This window comes from Nicotiana sylvestris, chromosome 2 (assembly GCF_000393655.2).
Source record: "Nicotiana sylvestris chromosome 2, ASM39365v2, whole genome shotgun sequence".
Lineage (NCBI taxonomy): Eukaryota > Viridiplantae > Streptophyta > Magnoliopsida > Solanales > Solanaceae > Nicotiana > Nicotiana sylvestris.
Window position 1 is genome coordinate 174,717,056 of NC_091058.1, and position 20,342 is coordinate 174,737,397.

The following is a 20,342-nucleotide window of genomic DNA, read 5'->3' on the forward strand; positions in this document are numbered from 1 at the left end:
CGTACACGATCCCGGCTTAATTCCTTGGGATTTTACTCAGACTTCAAAGCTCCAAATCACTTGAATTCATTTCATAACATCTACATAGCTCGGAATCACTTCTATAAGGCATAAAACACACAATTAGTGCAAAACACTAGCGATTAAAGCTCAAACTCAATTAAAGTGCAGTAAATTAGAGTGTAATAAGCGACTAAAATACATAATTATAGCCTATCATCAATACCCCACACTTAAACCATTGCTCGTCCTCGAGCAATCAAACTACACTTTATATAGACACGACCTTTTTAAACAATTCTCCTAACTCATCACACCAAGAATATTTAAAATAGACTAAGCACAAAAGCGTAACATCTTCACCTCAAGATTTGACTCACAAGTCCACACATTATTCACAACTCTCCCACTAACTCTAACATAAAGGTCAAGGATTACCTTTCCTTCATGAATCATGTGCCCTCCCACAACAAAAGAGAGTAGTTCCACAATCAATAAAAATTCAAGAACAATTAGGAACTCAAGATAGACAGAATTCACTCACTCTTAGAAACGATATTCATGTGCCACAAAAGATGCACCATAGGCTTGCCCGTAATGTACTACTCTACTAATGGAGCTCATTCAGTCAAGGATCAAGTAGGACTTTTTAACTGATTGTAATATAGGCTACGGGATGGGTAGGATACATTTGGATATAAGAGTGACTACACCTCCCTAAGCACTTTAATACATATACTTTAACACTACAGCCCATACTTATGTCAAACCAAAATTCCACCTTCATTTCAATTTATATTACCCCATACTTCTTTAAGCACCGGTATATCACTACCCACCACCATCAAGAATTATTTTTCATACAATACAACTATTTTCTATTCATCTTTTTTTCTTTCAATCCAAGTGGCTTTTATTGACATTTTTTTTTTCAAACGGCGCACATTTCTCCTTATTTCATTTGTTCCACTCAAAAGTCAAACCACCACCCATACTTTAACTTTTACATAATTCATCACAATTCAAATGCTCATGAGAGGTCAAAAGGTTCAAATAGATGGTTAATTTAAATAAATGGGTAAGGCTTGTAATGTGGTTGCCAAAGAAACAGGATTACAGGCTCAAAGGAGTTAACTACGATATATATATATATATATATATGGGGGGCGCTCAATAAAGAAACACCTATATCACTTCCAAGACTGAACAAAACTACTATTTCGCTTTGCAAACACACAGGGCAAGTTCTAGACATCAAATGCAACACACAGAATAACACAAAAACTTACACACACATGACACATAACTCACTAAGGATCGGACTCATCAAGACACTCAAAACAATTAAGCAAAGTTAAGGTCATACAATTTAAGGTACTTCTACAAGAGTCAAAAACTGAGCCTAAACGTCACAACCAAAGTACTCACTATTCTCAAGGCATAACAAATTCAAGAGATATTGCTTCAATTCGTAACACAACATAAAGAAAAACCAAGGGGTAATTGCTACACCACCTAACAAAAGGATTTTTTCTTTTCTTTTTCTTTTCATTAGACTTAAATCCCTCAAGGAAATTGTCTAATAGATTCATCGTCGAGAAAAGTCCAATCTTTTTAAAAAAAATTATTCAATTAAACTAACACAGTTAAAATAGCATAGAAAGTCATCAAGATAATTTTCTCATCCACACTTAAAATTGTGCATTCTCCCCAATGCATACCATAACTAATAAGAGGGTAAAAAAAATTCTCTGGTAGGCCAAAGGCCGAAGCACTAGCAGCTCATGGGTACTTAAACTTCTCCCAAGTTTGGTCCTTCGTGTGGGTACCTCACACTTAGTTCCAACCATCTGGTTTGCTGTTGCATCCTTCTAATAGCATTGCTTTCCATGCTCCTAGAAAATAAAAAATCGACACCACAAAAATAATACAATTAAAAAAATAGTAAAGCTGGGTTGCCTCCCAACAAACGCTTGATTTAATGTCGCGGCACGACGCGAATCACTTTCTGCCTCCACTTTGAACTTATGAATTGGACCTTAAGTTTTGATTCTGCTATATGATCATGCTCCTGGGGTGGTGGAACGAATCTGACTGACCCAATAAAATAATGTAGTATGCTGCACTTCTTGACCTTTAGATAAGATGTGTAATCCCGACTTTCTGGCAAGAAGAATTCTAGAATGTAGGCATCTTGTTCCTTATTCCTTGATTCCTTAAGTGGCTCGGATGACTCTATTTCTATATCATCATCCAACAATCATATATATATATATATATATGGCTCAACCAAGAAACACCTATACCACTTCTAAGACTGAACAAAACTACTATTTCGCTTTGCAAACACAGGGCAAATTCTAGATATCAAATGCAATGAACAGAATAACACAAAGCCTTACACTCACATGGCACATAACTCACTTAGGATTGGACTCATCGAGACACTCTAGTAAAAGCAGTTAAGTAATATTAAGGTCATACAATTTAAGGTACTTCTACAAGAGTCAAAAACTAAGCCTAAGCGTCACAACCAAAGTACTCACTATTCTCAAGGCATAACAAAGTCAAGAGATATTGCTTCAATTCGTAACACAGCACATTGGCTCCTATTCCCAAAAAAACTAGCTACACCTGGTCCAAACAAAACCCATGGAAAAGAACTGCGACACAAAGAAAAATTAAGGGGTAATTTCTACACTACCTAACAAAAGATTTTTTTTTTCTTTTTTCTTTCTTTAGACTTAAATCCCTTAAAAAATTGTCTAATAGATTCATCGTCGGGAAAAGTTCAATCTTTTAAAAAAAATTATTCGATTAAACTAACACAATTAAAATAGCATAGAAAGTCACCTAGATAACCTCCTCACCCCACACTTAAAATTGTGCATTGTCCCTAATGCACACCATAACTAATAAGAGGGTAAAAGAAACTCTCTGGTAGGCCAAAGGCCGAAGCACTAGCAGCTCATGGGGTACTCAGACTTCTCCCAAGCTTGGTCCTTCGTATGAGTACCTCACACTTAGTTCTAACCATTTGGTTTGCTCTTTCATCCTTCAAATAGCTTTGCTTTTCATTCTCCTAGAAAATCAAAAATCGACACTATAAAAAAAAGCAGTAAAGCTGGATTGACCCCCAACAAGCGCTTGATATAATATCGTGGCACGACGCAAATCACTTTCTGCCTCCTTTTTGAACTTATGAATTGGACCCCAAGTTTTGATTCTGCTCTATGATCATACTCCTGGAGTTGTGAAACGAATCTGACTGGCCCAATAAAATAATATAGTATGTTGTATTTCTTAGCCTTTAGATGAGATGCGTAATCCCGACTTTCTGGCAAGAAGAATTCCAGAATGTAGGCATCTTGTTCCTTATTCCTTGATTCCTCAAGTGGCTTGGATGACTCTATTTCTATATCATCATCCAAACACAATGTGGAAAATTCTTGGAGAGTGGACCAATGCGCTCAACTACATGAACATTGAGATTGTCAATACCCTCAATAACAATGACACTAGAGTCAGCTAAATATGTATCCTCAATGTCCTTAGTTGACTCTAGTATCTCTTATACAACATCGGCATCCTCAAAATCTAGTTCGATTGATTGTTGAAGTTCTACTCTAGCCTTCTCCACCAACACCTCTCGTATTTTTTTAAAACCTCCATTATAATGGCAATTTCTGCAGTCAATTCATGCTCTTCTTGGCTATTATCTACAATGTAAGCTTGTTGCGCTTTACAAGGTTCAATTAGTTTATTCGCTTGAGCCTCCAAGTGGTAAATTGTTGCCTCTTGCCTTTGTATCTGCCATGGTTTCTCATCATATTGTTCCACATGGCACTTTATCATATCCTTGATCTCTTTTGGGTCATCATCCCTGGGTTCTTTATTCCTATTAGCTTCATAAGAAAAAGAAGAACCATCAAAGTAAGGGGTTGGGGGAATATAATAAATATAAGCACAATCATGAAAGTGACCATCTTGACCACCACACATATCACACACATTCCACACATAAAATTGAGTTGGTGCATATAACTCGCTCTCAAAAATATTTTGATAATTTTGCCATGCGTGGTTTTCTCCACTATATGCATGAGGAGGATTAAAAGTAGAATTACACATATCAAACTCTCATAATTTCAAGATGCAATGTTTTTAAAATCAACAAGTAAAACAAACAAAAAAAATCAAATACAAAAAATAAAAATAAAAGTTAAAACTTGAAACCTAGCAATATGTACACCTACAGCTATACTGTTAGTTCTCTGGCTATAACGCCAAAATTTGATCACGCCCAACTATGCCTTATAAAAAGGACCATGTGGTCGTTGTAAATATATTCCGGTTTACAAGTCCGGAGTCGAATCTCACAGAGAACTAAGGCTTAGCTACATTTGTTGCATATTACTAAGAAGACAAGCTCGAACAATTCCTAAGTTATAAATATTAAGATTCTTATATCTAATTAACTAACAAATTAAATTAGTAGATTAACAACTAAAGATACTACGGGTTGAAGAAAAGATTAAGGAGGTTTAGAGTTATGATTTTTTTTTTCAATTATCGGAATCCTTCCCGCTACGTCTTGTTGCTTCTCTCAGCCTTAAATCTCTTTATTCAAGCTGCAATTTCTTAGGTTTTGTAGTTTCTCATCTTTCAATCTACTTATTTTTCTTTTTTCTTTATTTTGTATTGAAGCTTCAAGTGGTTCTTATTTATTTTGTGAAATTCTCCATTTGGTGGTTTAGGATCTCTGTAAAGTATTTTCAATTTAATTTGAAATAGGTTTTTAGTTTAGCTGTTATTGTTTGCTTCTAATAATTCTAATAGCTGTCGAATAGAAGCTAGAGTTTTCTTGGCTTTTCTAGATCTGGTTCTTCAGCTGTGGTTGAGCTGTTATTGAATAATAGATCTGATTTTCTCCTAATAGTCCAAAGCATCTCTCCCACTCTCTCTCTATGAGTTGCTACAGTCCTAAACTGGAGGAAGCTACAAAGATCATTCTTTCCTCTACACTCTATTATTCTTTCACAGTTAAAGCACGGTTCAAAGCACGGTTCGTGAACTTGTTTGAGTTTGATTGCTATTTCGGTCGTCTGTAACCGCACTATATTTTGTCGGAGCACCAGAGTTTTTTGTTAATTGAATCTTCCTTAAAGGTCAACTCCTCCCATTACTATTTTACTGATTTTGTTGTTGATTCTTGGTTTAACTCTTGTAGATATTAATTGTAGTGTCAAAGTTGGTTTGAGTTAGCTGTTTTTTAACAATCCGTATAGAGTATTAATGTCTGAACTTGGTTTAGTTTAATTTTTTCAGATCTCCTGTGTTTAACATTTCCCCCCGAATATTTTGGCTCATTGTATCGATTTTTATCATTAATTCAATTAATTGAGTTCTCCATTATTTTGACTGTTAGATCTAAGGGTCTCAAATGATTATTAGATCTAAGGTTTAGGAGAAATAGGGTGAGTTGGGAAATCTATTTATTGCTTGTTGGATATCGGATTTTTAGGTTTGAATTTATTTTCATACGTTTTATTTTTACCCTTTTTTCTCTACTCCACAGTCTAGTCGTACGTTGTTGTTTCTCCTTTTGTTTTGTCCTTTTATTTTTAACATTCCTTTTAGGTTTATTGGTTTTGTCCTTTTGCGTCCCAAATCTGCCCCCACCCCCTTATATTCTCATTTTCTTCTTCTCCTTTCTTGGTACATTTTATATTGTTGGGGTTATACCAGTGGTAGCGGTGATAGCTCCTTCTGGTTTTTGGGTCGTGGTATTTTCTGTGTTTTCAGGAATTATCGGAGTATTGGAGACAAGTTGGGCGCACGAGCACTAGCAAAGGAGAGCAACCTGGGCGAGTGTCAGCAAAGGGTAGTAGGAAGTGGTGCGTGAGCGTACAACTACATCGAGTACAACAAATCAGCCACAGGTTTTGTTATCGGGAGTTGGTACCTCCTGTTTTACTGTTTCCCTTTTGGCGTTAGCTAAATTATTGTTACTTTACTTCACAATAGTTAAACCTTTCAACTAGGATACTAGTTACCACTTGTTTCCTTCTAGTTTGATTTATTGTCCGTTGTGCATTAGCGAGTCTTCTCTAGATTGTTGTAGGTGTAGTGGCTGCAGTCTGGGATGATAGAATAAGGGCATGTCCTCGGGTGGGGCATAGTATGGGGCTGGGGTCAGGGGGTGGGTCGGGTAGCAGGGGAGGTAGAGGGGGCAAGGGAGCCTATAGGTTGAGAATCGGGTCATGGAACATAAGTTCACTAACGAGTAAATCCATAGAGTTGGCGAAAATCCTGCAGAAGAGGAAGATTAATATAGCGTGTGTCCAGGAGACTAGGTCGGTCGGATCGAGGGCGAAAAACGTGGATGGGTATAAGTTGTGGTACTCTGGTGTTCTGAGGGGTAAGAATGGAGTGGGTATCCTGGTAGATAGCCATCTTAGAGAGTCCGTGGTAGAGGTCAGGCGGGTGAATGGTAGACTAATGACTATTAAGTTGGTGGTGGGTGAGGGTACTTTAAATGTCGTTAGCGCGTATGCACCGCAAACAGGCTTGGATGAGGATATTAAGAGGCGCTTTTGGGAGGGGTTGGATGAGATTGTCGTAGTATACCACCTTCTGAGAGGTTATTCATAGGAGGAGATTTCAATGGTCACATTGGGTCATCTGCAGGTGGGTACACTGAGGTGCATAGCGGCTTTGGTTTCGGGGAGAGGAACGGAGGGGGCATTTTGCTGCTGGACTTTGCCAAGGTTTTCGATCTAGTCATTACGAACTCGAGTTTTACGAAGCAGGATGAACATTTGGTTACTTACCAAAGTTCGGTGGCGAAGACTCAGATTGACTATCTCCTCCTCAGGAGATGCGACAGAAGGTTGTGCAAGGACTGCAAGGTTATCCCAGGTGAGACCCTCTCAACGCAGCATAGGCTTTTGGTGATGGACATTTGTATTAGGATAAGGAGGAAGAAGAGGTTAGTACAAGGACTCCCCAAGATTAGGTGGGGCGCCTTAACTAAGGACAAAGCTAAGGAGTTGGGAGGAAGGTTATCGGCAATGGGAGCTTGAAGAAGTAGTGGGGATGCAAACACAATGTGGTCGACAACGGCGGACTATATAAGAAAGGCGGCGAGAGAGGTGTTAGGGATATCTACGGGCCACAATGGTGGCCACAAAGGAGATTGGTGGTGGAATGCAGTTGTCCAAAGTAAAGTGGAAGCAAAGAAGGCGGCTTACCTACGGTTAGTAGGGAGCACTGACGAGGAGGAGAAGAGAGAGAACAGTCAAAGGTATAAGGTAGCTAGGAAGGAGGCGAAGATGGCAATGACGGAGGCTAAGACGACAGCTTTTGCTTGTCTGTATGAGGAAATAAGGAACAAAGGTGGGGAGAAGAAGTTATTCCGACTCGCTAAGGCGAGAGAGAGGACAACTCAGGATCTGGACCAAGTGAGGTGCATAAAAGATGATGACGGCAAAGTTTTGATGGGAGATGACCAGATTAAGAAGAGGTGGCAGACCTACTTTCATAAACTTTTAAGTGAAGAAGGGGATCAGGATATTATACTTGGGGAATTGAGGAATGCCCACTGTCACCATGAATTAAGTAATTGTAGGGACATTGAGATCGATGAAGTAATAGAGGCAATGCGTAAGATAAGAAGGGGCAGAGCTACCGGGCCAGACGAAATTCCGGTTGAACTGTGGAGGTGTATGGGTAGAGCAGACTTGGAATGGCTTACTGCATTGTTTAGTGTTATATTCAAGACTAATAGGATGCCTGAAGAGTGGAGGTAGAGTACAATGGTCCCATTGTATAAGAACAAAGGTGATGTCCAGAGCTGTAACAACTATAGGGGCATCAAATTACTAAGTCATACCATGAAAGTTTGGGAGAGAGTGGTAGAGATGAGAGTGCGAAGGATGGTGTCTATTTCAGACAACCAGTTCGGGTTCATGCCGGGGCGATCTACCTCAGAAGCTATCCACCTTACTAGGAGGATGGTGGAACAGTTTAGAGATAGGAAGAAGGATCTCCACATGGTGTTTATTGATCTGGAGAAAGCGTACGATAGGGTTCCTAGGAAGGTCTTATGGAGCTGCTTAGAGGATAAAGGGGTCCCGATTGACTATATTAGGGTAATTAAAGACATGTATGCTAGAGCTAAGACTCGGGTCAGGACAGTAGGAGACGACTCTGAACACTTTCCAGTTATTACGGGGTTGCACCAAGGGTCTACGCTCAGCCCATTCCTATTTGCCCTGGTGATGGATGCACTGACTCATCATATTCAAGGGGAGGTGCCATGGTGCATGCTATTTGCTGATGACATTATTCTAATTGACGAGACATGAGGTGGCGTCAACGAGAGGATAGAGATTTGGATACATGCTCTTGAGTCTAAAGGTTTCAAGTTGAGTAGGACAAAGACGGAATACCTCGAGTGCAAATTTGGAGTTGAGCCGACGGAAGCGGGAGTTGAAGTGAGGCTTGACTCTTAAGTCATTCCCAAGAGGGGTAGTTTCAAGTACCTTGGATCGGTTATTCAGGGGATCAGGGAGATTGACGAGGATGTCACACACCGTATAGGGGTGGGGTGGATGAAGTGGAGGTTAGCATCGGGAGTCTTGTGTGACAAGAAAGTACCACCGTTACTAAAAGGTAAGTTTTATAGAGTAGTGGTTAGGCCTGCCATGTTATATGGAACTGAATGTTGGCCGGTAAAGAACTCACACATCCAGAAGATGAAAGTAGCAGAGATGAGGATGTTGAGGTGGATGTGCGGGCATACAAGGATGGATAAGATTAGGAATGAAGATATTCGAGAGAAGGTGGGCGTGGCCCCCATGGAGGACAAGATGCGGGAAGTAAGACTCAGATGGTTCGGGCACATTCAGAGGAGGAGCACTGATGCACCGGTGAGGAGGTGTGAGCGACTGGCTGTAGTGGGCACGCGGAGAGGTAGAGGGCGACCTAAGAAGTATTGGGGAGAGGTGATCAGACAGGACATGGCGCGACTTAGGATTACTGAGGACATGGCCCTTGACAGGGAATTATGGAGGTCGAGCATTAAGGTTGTAGGTTAGGGGAAAGTTGTGAATATTTCTACAGCACAATAGAGTGAGACTAGCCAGTTAGGAGTTAGACTAAGAATGTCATTGGTCGTCTATTGATGCAGGGCTTTACCTGCTAGTTTTTACTATACCAACCACTTATTTCGTATTTCGTATTCTGTATTTCATATCTCTTATATTGTTGTTATTGTATTATGCATTTTTTATGGTACTAATATATCGGCTCCTGATGCTTTTTTTGAGCCGAGGGTCTCCTGGAAACAGCCTCTCTACCCTTCGGGGTAGGGGTAAGGTCTACGTACATATTACCCTCCCCAGACCCCACTTGTGGGATTATACTGGGTCGTTGTTGTTGTTGTTGTTGTTGTTGTTGTTGTGGTCTTCCCGCTACGTCTTCTATAATTTCGCCTAAGTATTCTACCGATCATGAGCGCTCTGAGTGTTGTAATTCTCTCCCGAGTAACTACTAAAATTTACTAGACATATTCTCCCGAATTACGCTAGCTGACATTAAATATGGCTCACTCGGATCGCACCAAGGTTTCGTTATCCATAATCCCATATTCAAACCCTCCGTATTGATCCCTCATATACGTTAGGAGTGATGTTGTTTAACAACTACTTATATATGCACTCTCTCCCGAGTAGTACACAATAATTAGGCACAATCAATTGAGAGCTCTTCAACCAACCACAATAATAACGTAGTTGAACAAATAGAGAAAAGGTATGACTCAATTATATAAAAGTATAACAAGAATTTATCCTACAAAAGGTTCTATCAAAACTCTAGATAATAAATTAGCTATTCATAATAGTATGCATAACTACAAAACTAGAATTCATAACCAATAATGGAAATAGGAAGAAGGAAGTGAAAAAATCGTAGAAGAATTCTCCGCCTTGCTCCTAGTGTGTTCTTGCCTCCTTAGGTCGAATCTCAGGTCTCCCCGGCGGCTCCGTGCTCTCCCTAGGTCTAAAGTGTGTCAAAAAAGTCCTCAAAATACCATTTTTTCATGTATATATACCAAGTAGGGTCGGGCCCAAACAATTATCCATTTTCCTACGCAAAAAAAAAAGACACTTTTTCGGACAGGACGTGCGCCGCCGCGCACCTAAAGTGTGCCCGCGCACTTGGCCGCACACTTTTCACCCTTTCTGCCCCATATGCGCGGTCAGTGCACGGCCACGCACTTGCCGCACACATTTCACCCTTTTCTGTTGGGAATTTGAGAAAACATAGAATATGAAAGTTGTAGCCCTTTGAATTAGCTTTCCAAAAATTTATTGTGGAGCTCAAATGGATTTCTGAGCTAAGGATATGTGTATTTTACTAGACAGTGCGTAATATACCTACTCGATTCTTCGTTCGTTCTTAACTATCATTCGTTGATCCCCAAACATGATCCCGGCTTAATTCCTTGGGCTTTTACTCAGACTTCAAAGCTCCAAATCATTTAAATTCATTTCATAACATTTACATTAGCTCGGAATCACTCCTATAAGGTATAAAACACACAATTAGTACAAAACACTAGCGATTAAAGCTCAAACTCAATTAAAGTGCAGCAAATTAGAGTGTAATAAGCGACTAAAATACGTAAGTATAGCCTAATCATGAGGTAAAAATATATATTAATTAATTATGGTTAGGTAATAATAGAAGTTTATGTAAAAATAAATATTACTCTCTCCGTTCACTTTTACTTGTCCAATATTCTAAAAATAAATTTTCACTTTTACTTGTCACTTTTAACATATCAAGAGAATACAATTTCTTTTTTCCTGTTATACCCACAATATTAATTACTTATTTCAAATTATTTTCTCAAATCCTTTAAAAATATGCATCAATTAATATGGGTATCATGGTAAATTATGCACTTCATTTATTATTTCTTAAGAGATGTACAAAGTCCATAGTGGACAAGTAAAAATGATCGGAGGAAGTATATATTTATTGATTTGATGTAAATATCCGATTTAGTGTGGTGAAATCAGAAACTTTATTAAAGATGTTCAAAGTTTAATATACATGTACAAAAAATAATTTGATGTATATATGGAGTATAATTGTTTATATACCTAGTATAAATTTTTTATGAACACCCTTCACTTCTAAATGAATGGAAGTTTTGAGATCTAGAAAATCTTCTATATCGTTCAACATGTAGATATAGAAGATTTTTTGGATCTCCAACGGGGAGAGAACACTCTGTGACTTCCATTCATTTAGAATTTTTGCACTATGTTTTACTTTTTCATACAGTTTTTACTATAATACTATACAAACTCTGAGTTGGGTGTGTCAGTTTGAACCTGTTCATCGGGGCATTTCACCGTGAGTGTTCTTACCTTTTCTCAGGCAGGAAAGGCACTCCGGAGCAGCTCACAACAAGTTGATATTTCCTCTCAAATTTTTATAATTGAAAGCTGGTTAACTTATTAATTTTTCATAATAAAGAACGTTATTGTTGTTTAAAATCAGTCTAATAACGGAGTAAAGTGTTTTCAAAATTGTCATAATAAGTGTTTTCTAAACTAATTTTGGTCAGAAATGTAATAGCAGTATCTGGGGACATGCATATATCAAAGCAAATGTTATTTGCCTGACTGGAAATGCCACCAGGACACTTGAGCACCACATCAGACCGAAAAAAAAAATACAGATATGGAAGTGAAATAAACAGTCATTTGTTACTTATTTCAGTCTTCGTGTCAACTCGGGGAGAACTTCTCAATTCATTCCAGGGAGCAACTGTACGATCTCTTTTTTAAGCACAAATAAAAGTGAAACTGTAATTTGTTGCTTATTTCACAGTTTAATTAGAAGATAATATTCCTGTAAGGACCAACTAAGAAAACAAGCTGCTGCTCGAATATGATCAGGGAAGGATCAATCAAAACCAAGTAGATCACCAAGGAATTTGTTGAGCATCCCATGCAAAGAACTTGCCATTATCAGATCTCTTTGTGTTGTTTATGATGCTGAGCAGCTTCTGAACAGAGTACTCTTTGGCGAAAAGTTTTTCTTTTGGAACATTTCTTTGAAATGGTTTAGAGAGATCAGTGTCCACCGTGCCTGGGTGCAACAAAATGCATATAATTGGATCCTTCTTGCGCGCAAATTCCACCGCCACATTCTTTGTTACTGCAGCACTAAGACATGGTTAGCATGAACTAAAGATTTAGTCCCACTTGAGGACTTATCTAATAATTTCAGTCAGACTATTCAGGTACACAACAAGCCAACCTCGTCATTATTGACTTTAACTCACTACACCACTGTATATATTTATCCTATAAAGAGTCTGGGGCACTTTAACGCCTTTTCATCAGTGTCGGAGCTCACTAAACTTAAGATCGAAGAGCCAAAAAAAATTAGTTTCTCCCTTTTCTGATTTCCATACTCAACAAGACTTGAAAAACAAATATATGTGATGAAATCTTAATTAACCAATGTTGCAAATAGCACCAGAAAGCATTCAAGTGTTATCTTGTTTGGTTGCTTACAAAATAGTACAAGGAAAGGAAAAACAACCAGGAACTCGTCATGCATTCTGTAGAACCAATTTCCTTGTGTATTTTGCAATGTCCTCAAAAGCAGGAAAGAAAACCAAATATTTGTAGCTGAATTTAAAGGGACATGGGTCCAGAAATATGCATAACATTTCACCAAGATTTTGCTTGGTTATTTAGCAGACCTCAACATATATTGAATTACCCTAACATTAAGTCATTGTATTATGGAATTATAGAAATGCTTGAAGAAGTTTATCCCGAACTAAAAAAGAAACATTCCAACGTTTTCTCATAATCATACTGAATTGTTATTGTGTGTGTCCACAAGAAATGATACTCGGAAGAAAATGCACCACGTAATGGCAGATGTGCCCTACACTAGTGATATCTGTCGAATTACATTATTGGATTCTTGTCCCAAAACAATCAAAACATAGCCAAGTATGTCCCAAGCATTGATGAGTTTAAGGGTGCTGGTGTCGCTAATCATCTCTAAACTGAGTTGTAAGCAAGATAGAAAGGATACGGAGAGAGGAATGAACTTCACACTCAATATCCTTTAAGGAGAGAAAACTAAATTACTCACCTATCCTATGATTCTTTAGGCAAAAAAACATTTATCTAGTTAAGATTTGCGCTCCAGACTGAGCCAGAAGAAGTTAAAACCTGGCCAAGGTGAAGACTGTCGTGTTTGGACCCCTACTACCACCAGTCTCTTGACAGCATCTACCATATAATTTATAAGAGAAGCTCTTTGGTTGAAGTGAGCGGACATTCTAGTGATCATCTAAAGCTGATTCTCATTTCCCCTACAATTGACTTTCCAGTTCATAAAATGCATAAAACTGGAACCATTGTTTTATCTCTTTTCTTTGTTTCTCCTTTTCCTGTTAAGTGGTTAATACAATTAGTAATTGTTTCCTAACCGTGCAACATATCCTCAAATCCTTGTACGCAAAATCTTGCCTTCGATGATCATGCTAGAGATATCTATAATACATTTGGTATCATTTTTCTATTATCTTACACCATATATTGCTGGATCAAAGAAAGTTCATGGAAAACTTCAACTTTACCATCCATAAGCAGAAGTTAAATAAGTAACCGGTTAAATGGATTTATTTAAGAAGCATACACTGATTCAAGGCCGTCTTAGATGCACGATAGGAATGCCACCCTCCCAAACTATTGTCTCCAATCGATCCCACCCTTGCGCTTAAGTTAGCAACAACAGCAAAATCCTTGTCAGTACCAGACCCACCTCCAGCTTTCAGCAAAGGCCACATATGCTGTTCACCCAAAACATAAACTAAAGGTTACAACATGTAAGGTAATGAGGTATTCAATATGAAAAAGATAAAGGTAAATTTAACATTGAGAATCCTCAATTTTTGACAAGATATAATATAACAGAATCTCTTATCAGCACATCCCTGTTACATTTTTTTAGCAATGCAGCACTTGGTAACTCATGAAACACGTGTATGGGCAGATCATTCTTCTAAGTTTCTTGATATAACTAGTGGACGGCTAACTTTAGCAAGATCTCTCCTTTTTTTTTCCAATGAGTCTAACTTTAGCAAGATCTTCTATGCAGAAAGTCCAGCAATCAGATTCTTGTACGCTCGATGATGGTTTCCCCTTAATTCACCAGGATAATAAAAAATTTCCAACTTCAATTGATGATGGCGGCTCAATATAATTGAGATAGGAAAATATGATTTATCTAGATTAGTCTATAGGGCAGGTTTCAAGTTGAGCAGGACTAAGATTAAGTACTTGGAGTGCAAGTTCAGCGATGTTACGGAGGAATTGGACAACGACGTGAGGCTTGATTCACAAGTCATCCCCAAGAAAGGAAGTTTTAAGAACCTTAGGTCGATTATCCAGGGAAACGGGGAAATCGACGAGGATGCCATGTACCGTATAGGGGGAAGGTTGGATGAAATGGAGGTTAGCATCTGGTGTTTTGTGTGACAAGAAGGTGCCCTTGGAACTTAAAGGTAGGTTCTACAGAGCGGTGGTTAGACCGGCCAAGTTGTATGGGTCAGAATGTTGGCCAGTTAAGATTGCCCATATCCAGAAGATGAAAGTAGCAAAAATGAGGATGTTGAGATGGATGTGCGGGCACACGAGGTTGAATAATATTAGGAATGAAGATATTCGAGCAAGGGTGGGCGTGACTCCCATGGAAGACAAAATGCGGGACGTGAGGCTTAGATGGTTCGAGCACGTGTAGAGGAGAAGCCTAGATGCCCTGGTTAGGAGGTGCGAGCGGTTGGCTCTGATGGGTATGAGGAGAGACAGAGGGCGGCCAAAAAAGTATTGGGGAGAGGTGATCAGGCAGGACATGACGCAACTTCAGCTCACCGAGGACGCGGCCCTTGATACGAAGGTATGGAGGGAGAGCATTAGGGTTTGAAGGTTAGTAGCTAGTTGAGCGTTTTTCTACTCCGTTCTGTGTTTAAGTCTAGTCAGTCAGTGTCGTGTTTTAGTATGTCAGCGGTACATGTTGTGCTCGTACTATTTTCTAGGACCTTGTCACTGCATTGATTATTGATATTGCTCATTGATACTGCTTTTTCAGGTATATTTTCTGACTCTTGGCTCGCTGGTACTATCTTTCTGATTACGTTGTTGTTACTATTCTATTGCCGCATTTCATCTTCTTGTGTTGAGGGTCTATTCAAAAACAACCTCACTACCCCCAGGATAGGGGTAAGGTCTGCGTACACACTACCCTCCCCAGACCCCACTTGTGGGACTATACTGGGTTGTTGTTGTGGTTGTTGTTGTAGTCTATTTTATTGTTCAAATCTATAGGAAACCTAAAGGATCTGGTGGTCCTCTTTCTTAACTTCTATCAAGTTAGCTTTGCTAACAACAAAGAGTTAGACAAGCTATTATTCAACCCTCTTGAGGGAAGCACTTGCCAAAAATCTTGAAATGGAAACTTTAAGGTTCTGGACTAAGATTCAGCATGACAGCGAGTCCGACAATAAGGTTCCTATATGCTCCATGTTTATTTTTCGCTAAATTCACCAAGATAATCCAATCCACCTTAATTTGATGATGGCAGTTCAATACAACTCAGATAGGATAATATATTTTATTCAGATTACTTTATTTTATTGTTCAAAATTTATAGGAAACATAAAGCATCTGCCTGTCTTCTATCTTAACTTCTATCAAGTTAGACAAGCTAGTATTCAACCCTCTGAAGGAAGATTTGCTAAAAATTCTTTGAAATGGAAACCTTAATACTCTGGACTAAGATCTCTCATTATGACAACAAGGAATTTCTACATACTGAGACATCTCCGACAAATTAGAATTGTGCAGATTATTGAAGGATATTTTACCACGTTATCTTTTCTCCACTTCTTCGCTTAGGTTGTGATGTATAGTTTGTTAATAACTGGTTATTAAACATTACTACTAACAAAGGGTTAGAGATCGCTGCGTTAATAACTCATAAGGTTTAAGAGAGATTCAAAGTCTCACAGAATACCAGGGTTCTTGTCTGCGCGGTTCGAAATAGTGATGTGCGCCTACCAACACATCAAGCGCTGCGCTCTTACCAGTAAGCCTAACCCTTGGTGGCCTGTTTGATGATTATTGATGAAAAAATATTGAAAATGTTCGTCTTTGGGAAAAGAAAGTTGCTACTCTATTATAATCTGCTTGGTCAGCAAATTTTGGTATAAAGGAGGCAAACTTCAACTAAGTGGTTTAGCTTCATTGTCAGGTTAAAAAATATTAGCTCCTTCTCTTCAAGGAGAGAGGGAGACAATTCCTGATCATTTACACGTTAACAGGGTAATAACTAGTTTGTCGGTCAAACATCAGGTACAAGATATTCATGGTTGAGCATTCAAATTCTTGATTGCTCAGAAATGGTTGCTGCTGCAAAAGAAATGATACAGAAATAGTTCTTTTTGCCTACAGCATGGCAGAAACTAAAATACCGCACCTTAATAACCAAAATTGGACCAACAGCATTGATATCATAAGCAAGAAGCAAGGATGATCTCTGCACCTTACTCAGTGTTGTTTCTGTACTGAAAAAAGAGAGAAGATAAATGATTCACTTCACCAATTCTATAATTCAACGAAAGGGAAGGATCATCTATCTGTTTCATCATTATAAGTCGCAACAATGTCCAATCTAAGATTGATAAATGTATTAAAACAAAACAAAGAAACAATATACCTGGCTGCATAACATTGGGTATTGAAAGAACACCAGATGCATTAATTAGAAGGTTTAGCGAGCCATATTTGTCTATGATCGATTTGGCTGAGTCCTGAGAATTAGCGTTGTTATGAAATACTAGAAAGTACATGAACAAACAAGACTGACAAGAATCCAAGAAATACTCAAATGATTCTTTTGGCAAGTGGAGCTAAGTTAGTCATCCCACTTATGAACAAAAAGGATAAAGGAAAAAGTGGGTAAGGAACTAACTATTGAAATATACCTCCATAGTGCTTTCCACTGTAAGATCTAACTGATGAATGTCAAGGCGCTCCGGAAACTTATTCTTCAACTCCAGAAGCCCTGGTGCTGCACTAGGATTACGACACGTTGCAACAATATAGCCTTTGTCATTTCTCTCTAACAATTGTCTGACCTGCATTAGTGGGAAACTCAGGTAAAACATTGCTTGAGCAGTTAAAGAATATGATAATTAACTGACAATCAAAGTTCATTAATGATTGGACGAAATAGAGGTAATGTTGGTTTATCCTGTTCGAAGAATTATTCCCATGCACAGAAAATTATATCAAGAAATGCTAAATTTTAGGGTTGGCAAAAGATTTGAACTCTTATACTCGGACCACCCTACCGAAAACAAAAGTTCATGTAGACAGATATCAAATAAGGAATTTAACGAACCTAATGATTACTCCAGTAAGTCAAGCCAAATTCTTGATTTATATGTCAGCCATACCTGATAAGGTCATAGAGAAAAAATTTCTACTGCTTTGTTTCAAATTTCATGAAGGTTGTAAGATTTCATTTCATTTGTGCAAATTTTGGCTGTGACATGGGAATCACGAAAAATGAGATGGCAAAGGGAGACCTATGGAAAAGAAAGGAAAAGAGAAAAAGAATGGAAAATGAAGAAGAAAAGAAATTGGAAATCCAGTCTATATTTTAACTTGCTGTATGGATAAGGGTGCACTACACCCAATGATTTGGATTATAAAAGAACTTGGTCCTTTACGTGCAATTATGCCAAAGGCGCCCTACAGCCATTTCCCTGGATCAAAGGCTTAATCTAAAACCTGGTACCAGAGAAAGACTTTGGTTTATGATTCCACCTTCTTCATCAAAATAATATACTAGGCACGCTCTGCTTGTGTTAGGTGCAAAATTCTTCTATTTGAACTAAGCAGAGACAACATCAATTCAAGAAAGAGGGCTAAAAGTAAAAGAATACCCAGAATCAAGAAATCCCTTTCAGGTTTTCAACATTATTGCTACGGTATTCAGAATAAGACACAGACTTTCCATTAATACCCCCAAAAACCAATATAATCTAGAGACACAGAAAGGCACTCTTTACCATAGTCGAAGCAATTTCTTTAATCAGCAATAGCATGCCATATTATGTTAGACAAATTAGACAATGCCCATAATCTCCGTCTATATTGCTGAGATTTAAGTGGTTCATACTTGGCATAATAGGCATCTGCACTAAATGGACCTTAATTGCATCTTTTCATCAAAAGAATCATGCAATTAAACAGTTAAACACTTGAAGCAACAAATAATGCCGGATCAATCAAATGCTCAAGCCGTACAGCACATAGGACAGCATACAATGTCTTATGATAGATGCCTATGTAAGCGCTAACTTATTCTTCACAATTAAAGACAAGCAGTTCAAAATTTCAAATACTACTATATGGTACTACATAGGAACAGTCCTCGAACACTATAATGAATTATTCTCTCTAATAAATAACTCTCTGTTCCATTTTATGGGACGATTTTTGACTAAAAAACAAAAGGGAACCTCGGTGCCCAGACCACCCCATTCAAGCAAGGTTTGGGGAATGGCCGCACCCCAAGGGTGTGATGTATATAATGTACTCCCTCCCTCCCATTTTATGTGACACTATTCGCTTTTCGAGAGTCAATTTGACTAATCTTTGAAGCTAAATTAGGTTACGTTAACTCAATATTTTAAAATTAAAATTTAGATATTTAAAGACTATATGAAAAGTAATATAAGTTGTAATGATTCTCATGTCAATATGATGAAAAAATACATTTTAAAATATTAGTCAAAGTTCACATAGTTTGAATTTCGAGAAGCCAAAAGTGTCACATAAATTGAGACCAAGGGAAAATTCTATCTTTTAAGATCACATGTCATCTCTATGAGTATATGATGTAAAATCGAAATGCTAAAAGCAAACAGTTCTCAAATAAACAAATCTATCAATCATCTTAGAAAGGACTAAAAGGAAAAAAATGTATGGAATGAAAGTTTATGTGATACTTGTTTCCTAGTTAATTCGTTACAAAAAGAATGATATATTTTTATATCTGAAAACCAAACGTATGAGCTTTTGTAAAAATTTATGCCCACACACATTTTATAGCATAGAAGAAACAGATAAAGAGAGAGGGAGAAAGAAAGAAGACTTACAAATTCCAAGCCAATGCCCCTGGAAGCTCCTTGAACCATTGAAACGCCTCCTTCCCATGTCGGCGCAGAAGCTGAAGTGGAGAATGCGTACCTTCTCCTTTCCAGAACTGGTCCGAGATATGGCCTGGCCATGAAAATCCGCTGGCTAAGAAGATTGAACTTCATCCTGCAGCTACTGAATCACGAAATTCCAACTATAAATCAGAACTTTTGTAAGTTCTGGTCGATCTTATTCGTGTGGGTTTGGCAAATGGAAGTGTTACTAGTATGAGAAAGGGAAATTGGCGAAGGCGCAGTGAACGTTGCATTCGTAACTTAGTTTCTTTTAACAACCTTTTGCGTCTGGTGCTCAAGGCTTTTATGAAGAGAAATCAGCCACGTCGTTACGGTAGAGGAGTGGAAATTGCATATGTGGCACTGTACTTTGCCCTCCTTTCTTGGACCCTGCATAAGGGATTCCTGCACCGAACTAACCTGCCTCGAATAAATGTTCACTTAGGGATCGTTTGGTACGAGCTATAAAAATTTAATATTAATTTAATACTTTGTTCGGTTAGTAAACTTGGTATAATTATTCCGGAATTAAAATTAGTACTAGGATAACTTATACTTTGTAGGGATGGGGTAATTAGTGCCGAATTAACTTATATCTTCTTCTTAGAAATTATGCAATTGTCATTTTTAATTCAACATACCAAACAGTAGATAAAAAATAATACCAGCATAACTAATCCTAGCATAAGCAGTATTCAAACCAAACGACCCCTTACACTGATATTTATATCAATTTAAAAATTAAAATATATATCATTTAGCTATTGTTTTGTTATATTTATATATTATTATTTATATATAAAAAATTATTGGTTTGGTACAAACCTACCGATAAATTTATATATATGCACTTATTTTATTTGAACAGTAAATCAAATAATTTGAGAATTAAATGCGAAAGAGGGCATTAACTTAATCTTAGAAAATTTAAGATATACCGTGGCGGGAGCACCGGGAGAAATTAGACTTCGCCCATTCGCGTTATTCGAAGCACCCGATAACGCATGCTTCA

General features: G+C 38.0%; 1 protein-coding gene across 2 annotated transcripts; it reads right to left on the reverse strand.

Moving 5' to 3' along the window:
- Window positions 1-11,767: 11,767 nt before the first annotated feature.
- LOC104248480 (uncharacterized) lies at window positions 11,768-19,610 on the reverse strand. Of its 2 annotated transcripts, none has more exons than XM_009804740.2 (6): window positions 19,277-19,610; window positions 17,093-17,245; window positions 16,825-16,918; window positions 16,585-16,667; window positions 13,747-13,900; window positions 11,768-12,240 (listed from the first exon to the last, which is right to left on the reverse strand). In XM_009804740.2, exons 1-6 carry the CDS (start codon window positions 19,439-19,441, stop codon window positions 12,005-12,007), a joined length of 885 nt encoding a protein of 294 aa, XP_009803042.1. In that variant the 5' UTR covers window positions 19,442-19,610; the 3' UTR covers window positions 11,768-12,004. The 2 variants fall into 2 exon arrangements, with proteins under 2 accessions (XP_009803042.1, XP_009803043.1); XM_009804741.2 differs by having other exon boundaries at window positions 11,768-12,248; window positions 19,277-19,599.
- Between the last annotated feature and the right edge of the window lie 732 nt (window positions 19,611-20,342).